A 24,163-nucleotide genomic window follows, 5' to 3' on the forward strand; every position below is an offset into this window, starting at 1 on the left:
CCCTCCATAGCAGTCAGACCCTTAAATAAATAGTCCTGTTGCAAAATGAATAGCGATCTATTTTTAAGCGCTAGAGTTGCAGACTGAGCAGTGTACTTTCCGAGGCCCTTAATGGCGGGTCACTGACCCCACTGGGACGCGTTCGGGCCTGTCCCTAGAACACGTGAGACACACAAACACATGCATGTGGTTTCATGCACAGGAGCCGTTCTAGGATTTCAGCCGGAGGGAGCTGAGCCCTTAAGGAGATTGAATGATGTTGTGGTTTGGAGGTAATTTTGTTTTGCTTTGAGTGCAGGAGGTTGCAGGTTCAATATCTGCAGGAAAACAGGTGAAATTAAATCAGAAGATGAGGAACAGAGGAGCATTTGATCGCATTTCGTTTTTCTGACTTTGCTGAAACTAAACACAAGTCATTCAGCGCCCGTCGCATCTTTAGGAGATGAGGTAACCATATAGCTTTATGGGTGATGACATCTGAATTATTCAAAAATGTTTAGGGGGACGGAGATGATAGACAAGACGGCCTGAAGCTCATGCAACACCTCAATGTGGGCAGCACACAGGAAATCTGGCCCAGTCTGGCACCCTGACAGCTGATATAGAGAGAGACTGGTCCCAGAGAGACAGCGGGGCTGGTTTATGTTTCACTCGCTACTCTCCTGCAGTAATACGGCAAACTACATCTGTTCAAGGCCTTTGTGTGTATGCTCGTGTGTGGATGTGTGGGACTCAACCCTCGGCCGGACGGTCAAGTATGTACGCCAGCACCTGCTTGTGCACGTCTTACAATTCTGTTTTCTTACTTCCATGCATACACACATTCTTTCCTTACCGATCTTCTTTTTTCCGGCAGTGATATAGATAACTCATTATACATCTCTGCATTGTCTGCACAATTCCCAGCACGTCTCAAAGTAACACAATGATACAGAAATCTTTATCCCTGTCCAAACTGATAGCCCCAAATTGCACCTAATGCACAAACAATGACCAACTGGAGAAGGACAACACAATATAACAGAAATGCAATGTTGTCTAATGTTGTTTAATGTTAAAGTTCCAGTAAAATTAAAGATGACAATACTTATTTTTTAATGAAATATTACAGCGTTCATAGTAAAAGGCTTATCAATGTGGGTCATTTTCTTGTACCCTCATAATCTTCAGGTAAAATTTTCCGGTTCATGGGAACTTTTAAGAGATAGTTCACACATTCATTCACCCTCTTGTCATTTCAAACCAGCCTTACTTTCTTTCTTCCGCAGAACAAAAAAGAAGATATTTGGAAGAATGTTGTTAACTGGCCCCCTTTCACTTTTATTGTATGGACCCAAAACCAATGCAAAGTGAATGGGGGTCAGTTAACAACATTCTTCCAAATATCTTCTTTTTTGTTCTGCGGTAGGAAAAAAAAGTCATACAGGTTGACGGGGGGAGTAAATGATGACAGAATTGTCATTTTTGGGGTGAACTATCGCTAAGACAATGGTGACATACAACCAATCTATACAGCTGTAAAGTTAATGTAGACAGTTAAAGGGATAGTGCACCAAAAAAAAAAAAATTTACCCTCAGGTTATTTAAAACATGTATAGGACTCTTTGTTCTGTGGAACACAAAACAAGATATTCTGAGAAATGTGTCTGTGGATTTGTGTCCATACAATGGAAGTCAATGGCAGCTGATGTTGAAGCACCAATATTCTTTAAAATACCGTCTTTTGTGTTCTGCAGAAGAAAAAAAGTCTTACAGGTCTAAGAAAAGGATAATTAAATGATTTTATCCCTTTAATTTTGTCTCATATGAGACCATTATGACTTTACATGAAAAGTAAAATCATTTTTATTTCAATTTGTGTTTTCATTCCTACGGTTCAGTTTTTGTCATTGTGTTCAGCTTTTCCTCAGTCCTCTACATAGTAATACAACGCAAACATGTCTGAAAGCATCCAGACTGGGTGTGCCATGTTACCCACATTACTGGTTCGAATCTGCTGTCAGGTCCCCTTTACCCCCCAGTGGTGACGTTCTGTTTTATTACGGCCAGATTCTCAGTCTGTCCTCAAGAATTTCTGACCCTGTTTTTTGTACTTACGACTCACACGCCGACCCCCTCGTACTCACGCTATCTCAGACGGGCAGACGGTATGCCGCACCCCTGCTGAGAGGCCACTGTACTGGGCTACAGTGTGTACAGTATGCATGAGTGACCCTGACGCCATCATTAATTCATGTTTGTGCACATTGTAAAAACAAGCAGTATGGTGAAGACTGGGGAAACTCTCCCGCACCCCTCTTCCAGCAGGGGAAAATCGCGTGTTAGGGACTCGGCGTCTGGATTGGCGAGCGTGGCTGGGTTTGTGTCTGGAGGGGAAATGGGGAATGTTTTTACGCAGCGTTGCTGGGTAGAATAGGGATGTTGGCCACGGATGAGTGAATTTGAGAGATTATTTTAGCGTATGTGGGTGGTGTGCTCGCATGATTATGTCTATGATTTCTTACCAAACACACACATGAGTAATAATGTACATGATGTGAAGAGTTCTGGCTTAGCAGAAGTGTTCATAAGCATCTATGATGTGTCGACATTTGTGTGCACAAAATAACATTTGGTTTTTTATTTGAATTCATTTTAATTAGATTTTCATATTATATTTGTTCACAGTTTATATTATATTTATACACAGTTTAAATGTCTTGACTGTCTCCTCAGTGTTTCCTACAGAATTGCTATACATAAATAAAACATGAATATAAAAATAATAATACTGAAGTCACGAGAATGCAATACAATTGTGTTTGTATTATATAGCAAAGTGATAATTGCAAGAAAAATTACTTTAAAAAAAGATCATTAAAAAGATACATTTTATAATTCAATATTTATTATTTTGATAAGAAATGGGACAGAAATACTTCTCGTTTGCCTCCTTTAACCACAATTACATATTTTTTTTTGCTGTGATCTGATTGGTCCACACACAACCGTAACAAAATATCTAGAGGGCATTATCTCCATCCATAAGCTTTTAACTCTGATAGTAGACGGGACACATTCACTACTAGACGAGTGGAACTATGGCTGTCGGGCAATTGAGTCTTGAGGTATAATTGGCTGTTGCTCTTCTAGACTTCCACAGATAAAGATCTGATTGGCTGTGAGTTTTCATATTGTAGCTGTGGCAACAGCATCATTGGGTCATGTGTGTACGGTTGAGTAAGTTAAGAGGTTATTAAGACTAAGGTTCAGATGGAAGGCACTCTGTAGGGTCACTGGACTTGACTGCCATAACTTCATGATAACGACATGTGATGTTTTGACCGTATGAAAACAAATGTTTGCTTTGGGGCGTATCCTCATGAGCTGACACACACATTCATTTTGCAAAATAGGAGTCACGGCCAAAGCTCCAGACAGCTAGAGAAAAAGCATGCAATTTTGCTTTCAAGGTCCCAGAGCTTAGTGGCACAGGTAGTGGTTGGGCGGCTCAAGGGCGACGAGATACTGATTTCTTGTTTGCAGCAGGAGGTGGAGAATTGATGTAGTGTTCTTTTCCCAGCAGGCTGTGCAGCACAAGGCGGACACACCTCTAGGCTGTGTATTTACTCAAGATTTCTATCAATGCGAAAGAACACTGCTCTGACCACGCCAGGACATGTCCACTAGTCTCACCAATATAAATAAACAACACCATTCAGGGTCTCTGGGATCTGTTTCAATCTCTTTGAAAAAACAAAATGTTATTCTGTTTTCTCTTTTCTTTTTACTCAATATCTGGATCGTTTAAAAAAAATTCTCTTTCTGTTTTTTTATAAAAACAAATTTTCCCATAACTTTGTAGTTAATGAATTCAGTTCCACAAAAAATGTAATAACAGCCCAATGTATAATCGCTGTCACTCATATCATCAATTTATGCAGCCATGCTTTTTATTCATGTCATTTATTCACACTGAAACCTACAGATTTCCAATTTCTCAGTTTCAACGAGCTTCAAAGGTTCTGATAAATTACCACACATTATAATGTCATGTTTAAGAAATGCATTAACAAACTACAAATTTTATACATTTAAAGGTCCACCGTGTGAAATTTAGCGGCATCTAGTGGTGAAGTGGTGAATTGCAACCAACGGCTCACTCAATTGCTTGCCTCCCTTTCAAAGCACTACAGCGGCTGACACAATACTAAGATAACGTCATGTTTTTGCTTATTTGCCGAAGGAGTTAACATATTTAAGAAACACGTTCTGTAGAGCGGTTTGTCCGTTTAGGGCTACTGTTGAAAAGACATGATGAATTCCATGTAAGGGGACCCGTGGTGTATGTAGATAGAAATAGCTCATTCTACTGTAATAAAAACATTATGTAAGGTCTTTATACAACACTAAAGATATAGTCAATAGATCCTTTTAAAATTAAAGGAGCCACTGTTTGCTGTTTTAGAGGCATTGATTATGTTTTTCCCTCTTCTCACTAAACGACTGGATTTCTTCCGATCTATATAAAGTAACTCCTTCCGAAATGCTCTGTCGTGATTGGTTCCCCGCTTAGAGTGTGTGTGAAGATGTCTCACCCAAACCGTATCAGTCTCTCAGTGCACGTGTATTCAAAAACTTTGGCTTTGAGCATTAAACAGTAACAATGGCGTCAACTTTTCAACTTTATCAGTTAAAAACATGCGGCTCGATCGAAGTGTAATGGAGGTCTATTAGTGCATGAGCAAATGTCAATCTTTGTTAGAAAGTTTTTGTTCCCTACTATGGCGAGGGAAATGACAATGGACCGAATGGTCTCAGACTGGTTATTTTAATTAACACTAATAACAGAAGCGTTAGTTTTGCCTTTTTATATTGGATCCAAGTTGGATAATAAAACAAGCAGATTGACCAGGAGACATTTGCAACCAGGACTTCAAATTATGTTTCATAGAAGTGTTTAAGAGGTAAGCGCACACACACAATGTCAGAACAGCTTTCACAGTCTATGTTAAAGTCATGGACGCTGTTATTTGACCGTTGGTTATTTTAGAATGTGTAAAGCTGAATTCTTATCACCAGCTGTAGGACTGTGATGAAAGTGAATGTTGCTCTGTAATAGCAAAATCAGTTAATAGCAATACCTGATACATTGTAATATACAGTGGTGGCAGGGGGGGGATACGTGTATAATTTTTAATGCTTTTGATGCTTTATAAGATGTATGGTACAAACTGAAAACTTGTCAGGTGATTTTTAGTCGAAACCATTTTCGCAAAAAAAGGCTCATAGGAAATGAAGTATATATTGACTACAGTTTTATCAATCATTAATATTTCATCGATCCTCTCTTATAGTAATATTGCTGCATGTGTCGCTGGTATTTTTGGCCAAGCATCCTAAAATTCCTTAAATGCTGAGCGTCAGTTTACACTTCAAGCACAACTACGCAACATGCACAGAAAAAGTTTAATACATCATACATCAGATAAAGAGTGAAGCTTTGACTTCATTTTTGGCCACCACTCTACATAACAGATACTGTATATAACAGATATAACACCGGCCATCAATGTGTCTGATCATGTCTGTAATAATGAACATGTGGGTTATGTGGGTGATGGCTTGAGGTGTTATGATGAAACAAATCCTTGTATATCACCAAATCACGGTGGTACATGTAAGCACACATTTTTTCACAAGTTCATTACCGTCCAAAAATCTCTTTGTCTTTGTGTTTCAACCATCACGCATCCACACACACACTCCCACACGTTTTCACACGCACCCTCTGAATATAATGAGATCTTGTTAATGCCATGGCAACCGCGAGCTTCCACACGCCGACGGGTCTCATCATTATTGCTTGTTTATGATTAAAAAAACTCGTGATAGCTTTCATCACCGTCTCGGTTTGTACCTCTGCTTTATGTCAGCCAGGTTGCTATGGAGCTCTCACACTATCAGATCACACTCAAGGGATTGTGGGATGGCATGTCATCACTTCCTCCCCGAAGAGGTAGGTGGGGGGGCTCTCTTCACGCTAAAGTGTTCGCTGATATCTCTTAGTGCTGGGTTGTCCACACTAATGAGTGAGCTTTGCTTTTCATCTGCCTGGTGGAACTCATTAAAGACTCTCTATTGTGTCTCACAGAAACACTGAATGTCACTTTCCCCAGGCCTACACCCAGAAAAAAACCTTCCCCCAACTTCATGACAGCTGTTTTAACTCTATATCCCAGTTCACTAGTGTGGCGAACTAATAGAAAGGAGCATCACACGTGTTGTGTTAGTAACCCCAGCTGCCCAGCCCCTGCCTCGGGGGACTGTATATTGGGAGCTAATTAAAGAGGCATTCCCGGAATACTTTCAGAAGGTGGAAAAACGAACAAGGGATGTTTCCCATATTGTTTATTTTGCCCACCAGCGTTGGCCTTGGACTGAATTTGTGACTGAGCATGTCAAAATGACCCACAGGTCAAGTAGAGAAAAGCAGCTTTGAGCAAGTTTGATTTATGTTGCTAATATGTTTCATTATATGAAGCATTGAAAGAACAGTTAACCCAAAAATGAAAAATCTTACATCGTGTATTCACCTTCATTTCATTCCAAACCCGAAGGAGCCTCGATTTCTTCTGCAGAGACATTTTGAAGAACGTTGGTAACCAAACCACACTGGCCCACATTGACTTCTATTGTACGAACAAAAAACCACTGAGACATTTCTCAAAATATATTATTTTGTGTTAAGAGTCATTAATAGGTTTTGAACGACATGAAGATGAAAAAATAATGGCGGGCTATGTATTTTAACCATGGCTAAAATGAATACACTAAAGTTGTTTTGTCAAAATCTCATTTTAAATCTTGAAGAAAACAATGATGGAGATCATCACAATGACCTTTTCCAGTTCAAATAATAACCAATAACAGACTTTCCCTCCAATCCATAAAAGCCATTTGTAAGTTGTCATAAATGTTAATCACTTCTTCTTGCGTCTAAACTCCGCAATCAGAGCTTTTCCCTCCAAATCAAATCCACACCTTTCAAACAACCCATAAAAATGGTGGGCTGTCAAAGACGCCAAGTTGACCAATCGGGGACCTTCCCTCCGATTTACAAAAGCCAATCAACACACTTCTCAAACAGTTGGGATTTGACACATTTGAAGGTGGGCAGATAAAGGCACATGTTTCCTGTGTGAAGTGGAGAATGTGTAATACGCGTTAACATCAACACGGAAACAATACGTTTCTGATCTTTACAGGCTCTCTCCTTGCTTTAAACGTCGTGTTTGTACAACCCCGAGAACACTGAACTCACGCAGGAAGATAGGCAAGGTTTTGACACGTTGTTTATGATGAATTACATCCTGCTGGGTAGCACGCGCTTACCTGTCTTATAGATTTCATAGCGCAGCGAGAAGCCTGCCCCCTGGTGGGCATAGTCAGAGACAAATTTGATGTGCAAAACAGGGCCCGAGGAGATGATAGCAGGGGGCGCGATGTTGCTGCAGTGTCTCCCCAACAGATCAGCGCTCTCCGAGTTCCCATCCCGGATCTCGATGAAATCGTACCTATGAGAAGACCAAACAGAGAGATGTTTAGTCAGATGTGCTCCGTGTGCTGTGAATGGAAATGATGTGTGCTGGAAATACGAACCGTTAAATTTTATTATGTGACATATAAACTATAAAATAAAACTGAGATAAGTAAACTATTCGAAAACTACACATAAGTGAGGCAAATGCATCAACTTTTTGAAGCGCTTCCAAACAATCATTTAAAAGAAATCTTACTTTGTTGGCAGGACAAAGCCTTGCCTGGAAGTTTAGTCTGAAGTTTAGTTTGAAGTATATACGGAAGATATACAGATTTCCTTCCTGTTAACTCTCAGGTTATGAACCGCCTAGAGACGATTAATACACAATGGGATGTTTGATCTCAATTAAGCAAGAAAACCAGGTCAGTTATACACACCTCACACGTTCTGCTTGGTTGTACAAAATAGATGATTTTCCCTTAAATACTTTAAAACGTTGACCTTAATGAAAAGTAATTAAAAACTCCAAAACGCTTTCATTCAAAGAGACAATGAGAAATACAAAGAGAGGTGCATTATCTCATCCCTTTTGAATATGCGAGTTTCTTTATGAAAGCCAAGGAAACCCGGGTCCAGCTGGCAAGCACAGAGATGTAAAAAGCGCTGCTACTTAGCACAATGCTGTCGTGTTAATAAGGCTGAGTTTTATGAAGCTGTACTCGTAGAATCGTGCTTGACACCAAAGCGTGACTCCACGCAGCATGCTGTGCCTCATTTAACCTCCCATTCAACAAGCCTATGGACTCTCAGCGTCTGTAACCGACAGCACTGGAGGATCATGGTCTCAAACACTGCTGCAGCTTACCAGACAAACACGCAGACAAAGAAATCAATGAGCCTCGAGTTGGAGAGACGATGTTCTGTCTGCTCTGATATATTCATTGAGCGTAATGTAGTCCCAGCGAAAAAAAATTCTTTCATGGATTGGAGTTTCTTTATAAATGAGCAAAATCTACTTGTTTCTTCCTAACCAGAAACAAATGCAGTAAAATGATGACGTACAGTACATGTAAAGTACATGGCTTTTTGTATGAGATGAATGTGGGTAGGACGGATAATTTAGTTATTTCATAAAAGTCAGATTTGAGTGTCTTTCTCAGAAAGAAGATGTTTAATTTGCAGAGAAAGCTAAAACATTTTTGAGAACTAAAACTCTAAATTATGTATAATAACTCTTGTTATTATGTAACTCTAAATTAAAGGAACAGTTCACCCAAAACTGAAAACTCACTCTCCATTTGTTCAAAACCAGTATACATTTCTTTCTTCTGTTAAACACAAAGAACGACATTTGGAAGAGTGTTAGCAACTGACATTTCTGCGACATCATTGATAGAAAAAAATTCAATGGTAGTCAAAAGTGCCCCAGAACTTTTTGGTTTCCGAAATTCCTCAAAATATCTTAATTTGTGCTCAACATAACAAACAAATATAATATTACAATATTGTTTTCTAAAGCGGTAGTCAATGATGTCCCAGAAATGTCAGTTGCTAACATTCTTCCAAATATCTTCCTTTGTGTTAATCAGAACAAAGAAATGTATCCAATTTGAGGGTGAGTAAATGATGACAGAATTTTCCTTTTTGGATGAACTATCCCTTTAAACAAATATTACACAATGCAAAATATTTAGTCTCAACAATGTCTAGTAGAAACATTTGCTATATTAAAGCGATCTCATTTGTGATGTTTACTTCCAGTTGGTTTACACAGAGTGAAGGTCTCCGAGGAACACATTTATTTCATGGCTGCTGACCTTAAAATATTGCATTACTTTTGCCCTTGGGCTGGATTATAGTTTGTACACTTTCTGTCATTTTAACATTGTACAGACGCCGGTAGTTCCTTTTTAGAGGTAAACAGTGTTTTTTCTAACTTTAAAATGGTTAAGTTCCTTAGGCTGTATGTATTATACTATCAAGACACAGGTATGTAGAGCATGTACACATCCCGATTCATTAACAGGATGTACACTTTTGTGAAAAAGAGCTGGACAGTTGACTATCTAAGTAAAAGAGTGAAGGATATCTGTGGGACCAAGCACTGTCAAATCAAACATTTATACACACATCACCTGATCTCACACCGTCTGTCATTCTCTTCCCTCAACATGACAGTAAACTCTGTGATAAAGATGAAAACATGACAGACAGTGAGAGAGATATCATTTCACTGTCTCAGACAAGGGCAGTTGCCTTCAACACCCCAAACACCAACACTGTGTTTTAGATATTGCCAAAAATATCTAGAATAATTGCAAGTCATTCAAGTAAAAATGTTTTCCAAACATGCGCATGCAGACACAAATAAACATTGGATTTGCAGAGATGGATACAGTAAAAACAGACGTTGTTCACACATCCCAACACATACACACTGTTCTCTTTCATAGAAGTTTAAACTTTCAGGTGTTTTTCATTTACGTTTCATTTGAGTTTCTGTCTTTCTCTCCGTCTGAGCCTGTTAAAGAGGCTGATTCATCACCATCTCCAATTAACCAAGATATAAACGCTGCTATAGAAACCTCATTCACCTATCACTGAGAACACATGCTGTGTGGGGCCATAACAGTCACATGGGCAACAAAAAGCAACACAAACACTGGCTTGTCTTTACTGCGGATGCAAAAGCAATTAGATTTTCATGGATCTTATGACTGAATAGTTTTACCATGGTGAATGTGTTCAGGGTGAGAATGCTGGGATTGTTCAGACACGTACGTAAACTCCAAATTTTGGTAAATTACTGATTTCCTTCTTTTTTTTATTGTTTCCGTTCTATTAGTCACTTTTTCTTGGCACAACCAATTAGGATAAACATAGGCTTTGGCACTCTGAGTGTGTGTTTGCTTCACTTGACCGAGGTAGTTTAACTATATGCAAATGTTCCCCTCCTCCACAAAGCCGGATGTTAATTATCTTCCATGCATTGTTTTATGATGCTTTTCACACCTGCAAATATCTGTCAAAGATTCTCCACAGATTCCGGCATCTGATAGTTCACGTGTTCTTTAGACACGGGGTAAAACAAGACTTTCACAGCAACATACTGTAAATCAATGTATATACGCCCAACAAAACAACATGGTTGGGCTACCGGTTTGTCTGATTAGTTTGCTTATTAATTCTTTGCAATTTACAGCCGAGGGCATTTTTTTATTTGAGATGTTTTTCTTTTAATATCACAAAGCCTACAAAATATGTGGGGATTTTTGCCTTGAGCCCTGTTCGTTTCTGACCCTGCTGTTAATGTCACGGTCTTACCAGGCACCCCATAAACTTTGATTTGTTTCAACACTAAATCACACTCTCGATCTTTAGCTAACTCGACAACACAGATACTCTGGCAAATATCCAAGAACTTACGTAAGTCTAGAAATAAACATCTGCAGACTCACATCGGGGATTCTCACCCTCTGAGCAAAAGTAAATAATCACTGGTTTTGCATAAAAACCGCAATCTTACCCAGCGGAAGAATTAAACTACTTAAAGTGGCTCTAAAATATTAACTGCTTGTTTGAGAGAATTCCCAGACCAGGCTCGGATCGCCCATTTGTTCGGCCGTAAAATGGCAAAGAGCAAACAGACAGGGTTGTTATTGCCTTCAAAATGCGAATTACAAAAGTACAGTGTGTCATTTATCAAATCTGATAAAGATCTGAAGTATTTTGTTACAGACCGAATTCACCAAATACAGACTCCTGCCCTGTCAGCCCAGAAGACCTGTAATGGTCAACCGATACGCCCGTACTCTGAGAAGAATGTGATATGTGTTGAAGACCTGGCTGACCCCCTGAGTCCAGTCCACCTTCACACCATCCATTGATTCTTCATTACAAGCGGAAAACGGGCATTGATCAGAAGAACCCCCGGGGAGAGCAACAGAGCAATGATATCATCCTCTACAGTTCGCCTCGCTCGGGAGGAAATCTAGCTGTGAGGTCAGATGTGTTCATTTGTCAAATCTATCATGGATAAAGACCTACCCGAGAAACAGAGCGAGAAACTGCTGTGTAAAATAGCCGCTCGAGCCAGGGCTAGCGTGGCATCACTGCCGTGCCCAGTGAGGTTACCGCGGGAACAAAGGGAGATGTCTCTACCCCCCAGCTGGAAACGGTGGGGTGCCATAGGGTCTGTGATCGCAGCTCAGCGTGTGACCGGAGTGGAGCGGCTAAAAATGCTCCCGGGCTATCGTCAGTCAGTTCGGATCTCCACGTTTACAGATGACAGAACCAGAGCACCAGTGATGGTAATACCTGAATGACTAGTTGACTAATAAGGCTTAAGGAAGAAGAGAGAGAGAGCAAAACAGAGCAGAACAGTATACACCATGAACTAACTGTGCTTTGTCTTTGCAATTCCAGGGTTACGGATGCAACATTTTCAGTCAAAACTTGAAAAAGTAAAAAAAAAGAAATTTCATGGAATGTATTTATTACCAATTTATTGAACCGTGTGATTCTATTTCCCAAACCCCCGATAATTGTGTCCAAACAAACAAAAATCTGTGTATAGATGAGTTATGGATGTGACAAAAAGGACGCATGCTTTTGAGAGACAACATACTTTGAAGGATTTCTTTGAATTAAAATTCACAAACTAAAAGCAATACCAACAAATGAAGAAGGGTGGCTCTAAAGAACATAAAATAGTTACTATTTTTTTATTTTCATGTGCCCTTATGTGCGCAATATGGACGGTTGTGGATGTGACAATTCACTTATCTGACTATGGAAAATTATGCATTAAAAACGCACACAAAAATCTTAAATCCAGACTTTGAATGGAATGTAAACCACCAATATTGACCTCAGATCTATCAGTAGGATGAAAAACAAGATTTTTTCATTTTAAAGGTGACTGAATTGCACAAATGTTTTGTACTGTTATGTCACCATCTGATATCTAATGTATTTAAAAATGTAATACACTGCAGGTCAAATAATCTCTAAGTAATCTCTAACCTCAATTTAAAAATGTAAAATGTGGATTGCACATTGTGAAAACCTCAGGGAGGATATTGTTCTAGTGAAAATCGCCCGGAAAGGAGTATAAGTGAATATGCATTTTATGTGTGTGTGTGTGTGTATTAATCTGATGATTAGATAATATCAAAAATTCAAATGCTGTGCCTGAGGGAGGAGAAATGAGTGTTAAGAGCATGGATGGAGAAAAAAGATAAAGACGAAAGAGAGAGAGACTAGCAAAAAAAAGAGAGAGAACCGCGTCTTTAACATGCTCTGCCTGGTTTCTATATCCATGTCATTCAAGAGAGCGGCTTTGCTGATTGCATTACAGATATATCATGATAAATAAAACCAAGCTTATTACATTTATTCCACAATAATCTATTTATAACTTTTAGGAGCGGGACACATTTGATGCTGTGCCAGGGATCCGTTGAATCAGAATGCGGTCGGTGTGACAGCGCTCGCACCGGAGCGAGAGCAGAGAGTGCAGAACGCTCTGAGCTGTTGCCTGTAAACTCTAATACATCAACTTCTCTTGAATTGCATCTGGTCCTTGTCATCTACCTGCCGTGGCAGAGTGCAATGGGCCACTCTGGATTCCATCACTTTTTCTGGCACCAGAAGAATATATCTTGTGCCTTCTGTCTTTTTCCTACTCATCCTGTGCGCTTTTGTGAACTAATGGCTATGTTCCAAAAACTAGTGCACGGCCTATGTAGACTGCATTTTGAGGTGCTCTCCAAACTCTTCCAAAATTAGGATTTTTTTAGGTACAGACTGACCCTGCCTTCTATGATCATTTCTCAACTGTTGTGTCGGAAATTAAAGAAAAATACATGTCAGGTGTAAAATTAAAGAAACATGTAAAATTTATTTCAATCTATTTCAATATCATTTTAAGGTGTTTTTGTCGCCCTACAGTAAAAATTGCTTTTTTTTCTGTTTTTTTTTAAGTGTAGCATTAAGTGTACACTTGCTATCTCAGTGCATCACGGGATAGAATAAACGTCTGTACCTTTCATAGTGCACTACATAAAAGTAAAACGTTTCATGTAAACTTAGCTTAGCAACATGCTGATACCAAATTCTTTTGAAATCCAAACAGTTTCAGCTGCAACAACATAAACAAACGTAATGTGTCCCAAAACTAACTTTCTTGTAGACCTCTGCAATAAGTTGATTACTGTTGAGTAGTTTACTTTTTACATAATTAATATACAATAAAATATGAATAAAATATAAAACAAAATAATCTAACAAAGAACTGAAGTTAAATTTGGGCCAGGCGTGTGCGAGTTTTGTGTGAGATTCACGATTTGTATGTTGCTTATGTAGTTAGTCTCAAATCAGTCACCTATCAGATTTTATGTCAATAAGGATGCTGCCTATGTAGAGAGCTGTCAAAAATAAAAAAATTGCCAGCTGGGCCACAAGAAATAAACCATACAAAAATCCTGTAAAATGATGTTGTTACCGCATTTTACTTGTAAATTTTGAGTCTTCAGGCTGTATTTAAAAAAATAAACTGTAAAAAAAATCTTAGGCAGCTTGGGCGCCAGAAATAAACCGTAAAATGTATGTTTCCATCTTCTGAAAAATTTGATGTTTCCCTGTTTTTCTTTAACATAGGCATGTTTTCTTTTGTAACTTTCGTTTTTTACCGTATTTTTACCGTATTTAAAAAAAATACATGAGAAATCTATATAAATTCTGTAAAATTAAGCTCACTTGGCATTTACTTCAAAACCAATGCCTCTATGCTTTCCTGCCTGACATTCAGCACTATCTACAGTTTGGTCTCTGCAGAGCATTGTAAATGCTGTCGAGGAAGCGTTTGCTGCAGCAGTGTGGCTGGACTATCAACACTGTTTACTTCATCTGTCTGATGGGAGAGAGGGCTGACTGAGGTGGAATGTGGAATAAAGCAATGTTGAGAATGGGCCGTGCCTTGGGAGATGACTCATTTTAATCAGACCGAATGAATGAGGCCAAGGGACGTGAAAGTAAGAGAGGGTCAGAAAAGGAGAGAGAGAAGGAAACAAAAGGAAAGAAAGGCCAGTATACCTGGTCACCATAAAACAGAAAAACAGAAAGCTCCAGGCTCTATTCACTTTTATTGGATTTCATATGCTAATCTTAGCTGGTCTTAAAGACGGCAAGGGAAAAAGTGGGAATTAAAAAAGGAAGAGTGACAATGTCAGAGAACATGGGTGTGGTGTCAAAGAGGCAGACTAAACTTCACAAGGTTAAAGGAGAAACCCAGAGGTCCAGCCCGATTTTTGGCATGAGTGTACATAAACATAGTATGTCAGTCAGAGTCAGGACTGGAAGGTATCCTGGATGGTTTCCCTGAGCTGCATAATCATATCTGACAGAAAAACTGCTTCAGGTTAAATAAATTAAGTATGGAGCTTAGGCTGTCGATGGAGCCAGTTTGTGTCCAGTAGAAAGATACAGAGCTCCCCTCAGGATCGCCAGAGAACAAATAAAAATCTTCTTAAAGTGTCTAAAACATAATCTTTACAGGGCCAAAGCATGCTGTTCACAATCTCAATAAGAACAGCAAGTAGATAAACACAGTGTTATGAAACTTATTTATTCCATATACGACTAGCATAGGCTAGCATTACACTACAGCGTTCATGCCAATAAACTGCTTTATGCCAGTTTGGTGGCATAACCATGATGTTCATAAGCAAAACTGGTTGACCAGAATTTTTAGAATGTTCGGATGTGGACTTAATAATAAATAATGTGCAGTATATGATGTCCAATAGTTCCTGTATCTTTGAAAGCCTTGTCGAGCAGTTCTTTAATCGATGCTTGCCCTTTTTGGAGCTTCAAAAAATCAACACCCATTCAATCCCATTCTACCGCTAGGACGCAAAATGATACGTGGAATTATAACTCTGACTGGATTATTCTTCCAGAAGAAAAACATATTCAGTTAGAAAACCTTGAGGGAGAGTAAAACATGGGAAATTTTGATTTGGTAGTGAAATGTCCCTTTAAGCTCCAACAAGGTAACTTAATGATAGTGATGTCATTTCTCACTGAAATCACTTAAAAATAAAACCGTTTAACATCTCTTTTCTGTTAACGTTGTTAATAAATACTTTTGAGAGGAACTTATTGGAGGATATTAGATGCTATTTGATTGCATACAAATCCTTAATTCATTGACATTCAACTAAATATGAAGATTAGACAGATTGTAACCTCTCAGCTTGTTACTATTAGGAAAATGAACCATGGTTTTATTATATACAGTAGTATAGTATAGTATTTTTAGTGTACTAACCTTGATGTGGGTTGATTACCATTTGCATTATCATAGGTTCGCTACTAACATCATGGCTAGTGAGAAATTATCGTCGAGGTTACTTTGGATTACCATAAATACCCTAGTTTGCCATAATAAAACAATGGTTAATTTCTGTAAGGATAAGGAAATAGATCTTTAACAAGCAGTCTTATGCAACATACTGTATGCATAAGCAAAATGCACCCTATGTAACATCCTCTGTGTCTCTTTATATCTGTCGTGAGTCCGAGCAACACAGCTACACGATCTGTCCACCTCAGAGACTTTCTTTTAACACCTCTTCAACATGGCATCTGTCTTCTCGAGAAGTGTTTTCTTTGATGAAGCTAATGGGAAAAACACAACTCCACACTGCTGTGTTTGTTTGTGCTAATGGTCTGGATAGATCATTTTACGACTTGTTGAGTAAAGACTAATGTTTACTGTACATTAACAAATTAGGATTGTGTTGGGTAGCGAAATAACTCGATACTCCTAAATTTGCCTGCCTGGCCGAGGGACAAAAACAATAATCACTAGTAAACCAGCAGGGAACAAGCCAGAGGGCTTAAAGAAACAATAAAGAAGAGAAGTTTTAATTGTAATCGGTGTTGTACAGTACAGAGTGACATATAATTAATATGTTCGTAAGGCTCACAGATCAGACTGTAACAGTAGACTTTACCAAGAGTGAAATCATAGGCTGTAAATAACTACTGTGTGTCTGAAATGGTCACAGAACTTCAGAAAGAGAGAGATATCAAGTGGACGCACAGGTTCAAGGAGGCAATCGGCTGAGCTCATTTTGCCGAAGTCACCCTTATCAGCATACTTGGCAAGAGTTTACAGCTCAATTTAAATGCAATTCTGCTCTCACCCCCAAACAACTGAAACGGCAGGCAGCTATGATCAGCTTCTTTTCTCTTCCACTGCGAGGGTGAAACAGGGACCATACAAAGTCTTTCTTATCATGTGAGCTCAAGGCAACACAGCAAAATCGCCAGTGTTAAAAAGGTCAAATTAACACTAACGGTGTATATATAATACACACTTTAAATATGGATTATATATACACAGTGAGTGTTCATTTGACATTCTTTAACACTGACGATTTTGCTGTGAAGCATCAAGCATTTGAAGTCTTAAGTATTGAATGTTGACTTGTAACTCCTCCCACACGGTTGAGGCTACAGAAGTGAATCATACCTCAAATTTAGTGGAGAGTATGCAACCATTTTCTAAAAAACCCATGGAGTGACTTAGAAGATGGAAGCAGCGCTCCATGTGTACACCAGAAGGTCACTGACATTTAGGGGTTGGCTCATTTGACCGTCTAGAACAACTTGGCAAATGCATAGCGACACCTTGGCAACCACCCAAAACGAGGCAGTGACTTGTTGTACCACTTTTTTTGACCATACTCTCTTTAGCTAAAGTTTGTTGATTTTCAGCTATGCAGCAGGTGGTACGGTGACACAAAGAGGTTGTGTTTTTAGTCTCGGATCTGGTAGTGTTAACAAAAATAACTGTCTACTTCTGTCCTGTCCAAATCTAGCAACGTATCTGATTCTAAATGGAGTTCTGTTAACAATTGCAAGTGCACGCAATAGGATGTGTGATGTAATAGGATGTTCAGCATCTTCCGTCAGTCAAACAGAAAAAGAGCAAAAGATGAAGAGACAAAAATAACAACAGTCCCATCCCGTGCATATTCCACTGAAGAGGAAGCAAAATGTTGAAATGGAACATATATCAAGCTTTCCCGTCTCTCGTTTGATCTCTCTCCGACGCAGCTCTCGCTGGAAGTGCAAGAGACTTTCAACAAGAGCTTCTGAAAAATGAATGCTCCAAATCAACAAAGCAATGTCAAAAGCCACCCCATAAATCTCTCTTTAAAAACACTTCTTTGTATAATTAATAGATCCAAAATGTTAATAAATGCCAAAAAGACAAAGGGCAATATTTAGAGAGAAGAGTGAGAGAGTGTGAAGTGGCAGGTTGTGACAGGCTTTGTGGCTCTGCCGAGTAGGGTTTGTAAAACATGACTCACGAACGTCAAAGTCTTCAGCTGTTATTGCTAATTCCCCCTGACTTTGTCCCATTTTGCGAAAAGTGGATACAAAAACAAACCCATCCAAACTGTGATGAGAAAGCAAAACTTTCCTCTCGTGCAATCTGTATGTTCCCATGTACCTTGTGCCACGTTCCGTGCATTTCTCGACCACGTTCCATGCATTTCTGCTGATGTCCAACAGGGGGAGGAATGGGCACAGCTGTCTGTGAAATGCACGCTGTGAGCTTAAGCCTGCACATTTTCATGATTCCCAGAAATGTGTGTCAAAGCTTTGTTTATTGGATATTTAATTAAAGTGTAGCCTGTGTTTGTAATTTTGACTCTAGAGCCAGACTCAGCAAGGCATTATGGGAAGACTCCCAACAATCAGCAGGCGAGAGACTGGAAATGTCGGCAGTGTTTTCCAAGTCACCTTTCATCATTTCAGGAATAAAAGCATTACACTTAAGGACGATGCTAAGCAGCGGAATTAATACAAAATATTCATTAAAAAAGAAAAAGGGACATAATTGCCTTGTTGCCCTGGGTATATGAGTCACAGCCTTATTAGAGAGAATAATTTGCCTTTCTTCTTCCTTTTCCATTTGCTTTGAGTTCCCGCAGCAAAAAGGAAAGACACCCAAAACGGTGTCATGGGGAAATATAACTCACCTTTGATATATTGAATGTACTGACACAGCAAATATTCTTGTTTGCGTTTTCACCTTGTGAACATATAGTTCATAGTTTATGTGCACATCCGCCACGCTTAAGATTTCCTATTAGATTCATTACTAACCTGCAGTCGAGTTTCTCCAGTTCAAAATGAGGATTGAAGTTTAGGACGATTCGTTGGGACGATTCGGGCACTGTGATGACCCATCTGCAGATCTGAAGGGGTGGGTACTCCAGAGGGTAACCGGGTGAGGTTATGTACCCGGCGTCACTGGCATCCAAGTGCCCACCACATGGCTCTGTGGAAACACGACGTGAAAGGGTGAGAAACGACATTTGTGATTCACTCGAATGTTTCAATACATAGTGATTCATTCAATACACATGAAATGATTGTTTTGTTATAAATCAAAACTGGCCTATCAGAGACGAAGTACATTGTTACCAGCAGCATCTCTTTATAACTGTATCATTGACAAGCAATCTGCTAACATTAGGACACAATCTTCAACACTATTTGCCTGTCTTCACAACAATCGCTCTATCACACGAGTCAAACTATTCTCTGACAGGAAGTGTGTCCGCATGAGGTGAAGGGTCAGCCCACTGCTGTGAGGAGTCCAGTGTTCAGCCACAAAGATTTCTTTCTGTGCAGAGAAAAGCAAACAGATAGTGCTCTCTTCTCTCTCCCCTGCCTGTGTTTACCGTTCTCTTCCAGAACAAGCCCTCAGCTCCCACAGCTCAAATAATTGATATTGCTTTCATTAATTATTGCTCTCGTCGTAGTATTAAGGCACAGCTGTTTAACCTCTGCTAGAGTGCTATGATGTCATCGCACACTGAGCACACATGTTCAAGGAGAGGCGGCGTATGAATGTTTAAAGTGGGGAGACGTTGAAAGATTACACGGCCTATAGCACCGACTACAGTGCATTTCACATTCATCGAAGAAATCGACTTGTTCTAACTTCTGTGGTTACTGTAAACTCACAATGCCAACGTGTGCCATCACCGGTGCCGGCGTTACTTGAGATTCACAACAAATGCACCGCAACCGTCATGCACAGAGTTGATGATCCAGCGTCACACGTAGTGGCCCAGTGGGGACGCTGGGAAAGAGTTCAGAGAAAATGTAAGCTCTGATTGACAGTTTGAGGTCTGTGCCTGGTTTCCACGGTGCTTTCTGTGAACAATTACAACTCATCCGTATTGCACACTCGCTCGTTCGCTCTTTCTCACCGGTGGAAAAACAAGGCGGGTGCGCCCTTTTACACCTTCGTGTCCACGCCGCATTCAAATGCGCGCTGCATTTGAAGCCACACGCAACTCTGCTCTAACATGATTCATTGTCAAATATTAAAGAGGGGAGAGGTACAAGGTGCCTGAAGTGCAACAGAATTTCAAGCGGTGACATTTGCAAACCTATTATGACAGCAGGTGTGTACAGCGCTATATTGGATTTAAAACCCAGCTGCCCTCCGCTTCTATGCAGCCAGAAATAGGAAACAAAATCCACTTCAGGAAATAATAACAAACCATGTTTTCAAGTACCATTAAACATGGAAAACGAACGCAATCCCACATCAAATGACAAATCTCGTTCAATTCAAAGGGTTCGCCGTGGGCTGTTTTCATGTCACTATAAAACACTAAAACAGACTGAAACCGAACAATCACGCCCTCTCGTATGGTTTGGGTCGGCTCAGTGTTTGTGTGTGGTGCAGCGAGAGGGTCGACGGGCTGATGGGTCTCATTAGAAGGTGTTCTTCTCTAAGCTTTGTGTATGTCAGTACAGAGATCTGTTTCCGAGAGAGAAAGAGAGAGAGAGAGAGAGAGAGAGAGAGAGAGAGAGAGAGAGAGAGAGAGAGAGAGAAAGAGAGATAGGGCGAGAGAGACAGAGTGAGAGCGATAGAGAGAGAGAGAGAGAGAGAGTAAGAGAGAGCGAGGGAGAGAGAGAGATATATAGAGAGATAGAGAGAGACAGAGAGAGAGAGAGAGAGAGAGAGAGAGACAGAGAGATAGAGCGAAAGAGAGATAGAGAGAGAGATATAGAGATGGAGAGAGCGAGGGAGGGAATTAGAGAGAGGGAATTAGAGAGAGAGATATAGAAAGAGAGAGAGAGAGAGAGAGAGAGAGAGAGAGAGACAGCGAGAGACTGCAGTAGTGTTGTGTTGCTGTGTGAGGTGGCCTCATGAATTATTGTGTCTGTGCTCCTAAAGGAGTCTATCCATCTACAGTCTCTGCCACATGCTATCACAGCAGTACAACACAACCGTGTGTGTGTGTGTGTGTGTGTTTGCTATTCTTGTAGGTGATTTGCTATGCAGCAAATATAGATGAAAGTTACATCCACTGAGAGTTGGGAAACAAAAAGTTTTTTCTGCTTACAAAATGTGCTCAACAAATTGTCCAATGACCTTACATTCATTAATAAGATGTGTTTTTAAACCTTGAAAACGGTTTTCTGATTTTATACATTTTTATTTGACAAAATCTGTTGATTTATCAGCGTATCGTAACCTTCTATGTATCATTTGTGTTGAAGCTACAATCTTGGCAGGGCAGGTACACATAAATCCTCATTGTTGAGCCGTGCTGTTGACAGCATAAAGCAAGATTTCACAAAAAGCGTTTTCCTGTGAACTTTTTATATCGGCCTGGGGAGATTAAAGAATGATAAACGGTCTTAAATCGAACTCGTGGCGCAGGATTGTGCTTTCTCTCTCTTTGCTACGACACAACATCCCACTGCTCAATAAAAACTGAATCCACTTTCACAAACAGAACTCCTTCGATTGACAAAATCAAATCTTGACGAAGCAATCAATAGCTTTGATTGTCGCCCGAGTCAATACAGTCTCCCATCCTCCATTAGCCCAGGACTCGGCTCACAAATGCTCACTATTCCACACAGCCCATGTCAGCTTTCCTTGCTGCCGAGTACACACAACAACAGCCACGCATCTCATTCTGTCAGAGCTTCCGGGTGTCGGCACTTTGTCAACTCGTGCAACCCAGCGCCTCTTTGCTCCTCAGATCCTAGACGTCTCCCCGCCTCACTTCCTTCTAGATTGAGGATGCTGCCGGTGGGCAGGCCCGCTGCCGGCCCCCTCGCTTCAGGACTATAAGTAACTGTAAACGTTGTTGAGCAGGTGGGTGGGGGAATGAGAACGGTGCTGCATTATTTATGGGATTCTTGCTTGTTTTGAAATTCATCCTGATAGCACTGTTTCAGCACTTTTCCAGCGCCTGCCGTACAAGAGTGAGTGAACGAGTGCCTGTGCCTTCGCTGGCGCGAATACAAATACCTGACCTTCTTTGAGCTGATTTACAGGCCCATTTTCTGCTGAGAGAGTGCTAATACTTCCCATTACACGAGACGGTAAAGGGAAAAACTGTGCAACACACAGAGCAGACATGACAACAAACTGCAACGATTTACATAATGGCCGTTGTTAGTGGTGATTCCGTCTATTTATGCCATTCAAGTTGATTACAAATTGCAAAAACATATGTGGTCTAATTGGCCTGTCGCTCATTTGTTTCCGCTCAACTGCGATGGTCTGTGATGGAGATGAATTGAGCCAATGCTTTTTTACCAATACACCTCACCAGAACCGTGAAGACGTGGCTTGTTTAAAACAGGGCACCGACATCTTTAACGATTACTCAGCAGACTTGGAATGCATCGCCCTTGGTCAACGCTGTGGTGTTGGTATCAAACCCTCAGCGCCGAGAATTCTAGTACAAGGAGTACCATACTCTCACACCACAAGAGAGTTTGCCAAACTCCGCATCTGTCTTTCATCTGTGTCAACAGAATAAAAGCCTAAGAGAAGGTGAAGCCGGACAAGATCTAACTCTACAGACACGCGCATAAGTACATACACAAGGTGAGGATCTAACAGACTTCAAGCACATTACTCACAGAGCAACAGCTCAAAAGGAGAAAAAGGCAAAGATGCGTGCATGGAACAAAATAAGCTTGAGGCCACTGAACAGCAGAAAACGAACATGACAAATGGGCTTAGCAGGGATCCTATGAAACTTTGAAGACAACCCATTCACTCCGCGCGCCACGGAAAACAACCAGCGCCAGGAGAGAATTGCTCACATATTCCCCCAGAACTGCAGAACGACGCGCAGCGGCCTCCATCGCGAGACCGACGCGTAATGCACTCGTGTGAGGGCAGATTTAAAAGCGGCTGGCGAGGCTCTGCAGGTGGTCAGGTGTGTCTGCACAGCTGCATAAGCATGTAATCAATCGCAGCATCGCCTCAAGGCGCAGGTGGCGTATGCTTTGCCAACAACATGCACTCATACCAGCAACCTGGAATCGCATGTGGACGCGTTTCTGTCAGGACCAAGCGCGCAGATTCACGCGCGTTCTGCTGGATTACGCACGCGTCTCATCTGCTGGAAAATAATTTCAGCTGACTGGCAGAAGTCTACACGCTTTCTCATTTTCATTGAGTGAACATCAGCTGATGAATCGCTGATATTTAATCACAGCGACGAGACACTTAGTGCTCTGCCATTCTGTCTTATTACATTTTGTCTACACTGGAATAAGAGGCTTCCTATGATGTAGCATGTGCTTCATCAGCTGCTGAGTCCAGCTCGCTTTGAGCAGTGGATATTAGCCCAGCAGTATATATTTAAGCCTCTCTCTCTCTGGTCTAAACTGTTCATCCACATCTGATTCGGACCGTCTGAAGCTTAACCGGACTAATTAAGGCGCTGTTGTTGTGTTGGAAAGATAGCTGGGCTTTTAGAGGGACCCCTGTGGAGATCTTCCTTTTGGATCAGGTGCAGATCAACATGCAGATCTGTTGTGTCTGGCAACACAGCCATGCACATTTGGCTGTAAAACGAGCCTGACTGTAGTCCAAAAGAACTGGAGAATATCGTGTTAGAAAAGGTAATACAGACGCTGGCATTAGGGAAGAAAAATTGACCGCATTTCTTACGTATTTAAGTAATATAAATTAAAACCTAACATGTTGTAAACCTGTCAGCTATACGTACATTAGATGTGTGCAGAAGACACTGTAATATAAAGCGTTACAAAAATAATATCAAGAAAGATAACACGGATTGTGTAATGCGTAACACAGCCTATGAAAACTTTTACCATAACCGTCTACGATATGTTACGAAGTTACTATTAAAATAATCTAAAACACGAACAGCTAACAGACACTCGATTATGGGAAGATATCAGATGCATAATTCAATTCACAAACGTCCCGTCCCAAAACATATGGTGTCAAAACCCCCTTTATTATCCAGTGTAATTCTGGATCGTTTGTGCTATTCACTGAGGAAACGACATCCTATCTTCGGGTGTTTATTGAAGGATTCGTCAAAGCTTCAGTCACTTTATTAGTCAGATAAAAAACTCATTAAATCTGCTTGAACAGACGAAAAATATTCACAACGAGCGCAAAAAAACCATAAAAGACTATTAAAATATTAAATACAAGCACGCATTCTCGTGAAGGCGTTATGTTTCAGGCATAAATACTTTATATTACTTGTATACTGTATTTCCACTGAGAGTCCCTGAAGGTGCTTG

General features: G+C 40.3%; 1 protein-coding gene across 2 annotated transcripts in view; it reads right to left on the minus strand.

Annotated features, from left to right (window-relative positions):
• Positions 1-24,163, minus strand: part of nrp2b (neuropilin 2b) — a 73,066-nt gene that overhangs the window by 47,221 nt on the left and 1,682 nt on the right. For both annotated transcript variants that reach the window (XM_056755015.1, XM_056755016.1), the window contains exons 2-3: positions 18,710-18,884; positions 7,375-7,556 (exon numbers count right to left, since the gene is read on the minus strand). In XM_056755015.1, the coding sequence (XP_056610993.1) occupies positions 7,375-7,556; positions 18,710-18,884 (357 nt within the window). The remainder of the gene's footprint in view (positions 1-7,374; positions 7,557-18,709; positions 18,885-24,163) is intronic.

The sequence above is a fragment of the Triplophysa dalaica genome, chromosome 8 (genome assembly GCF_015846415.1).
Source record: "Triplophysa dalaica isolate WHDGS20190420 chromosome 8, ASM1584641v1, whole genome shotgun sequence".
NCBI classification, from domain to species: domain Eukaryota; kingdom Metazoa; phylum Chordata; class Actinopteri; order Cypriniformes; family Nemacheilidae; genus Triplophysa; species Triplophysa dalaica.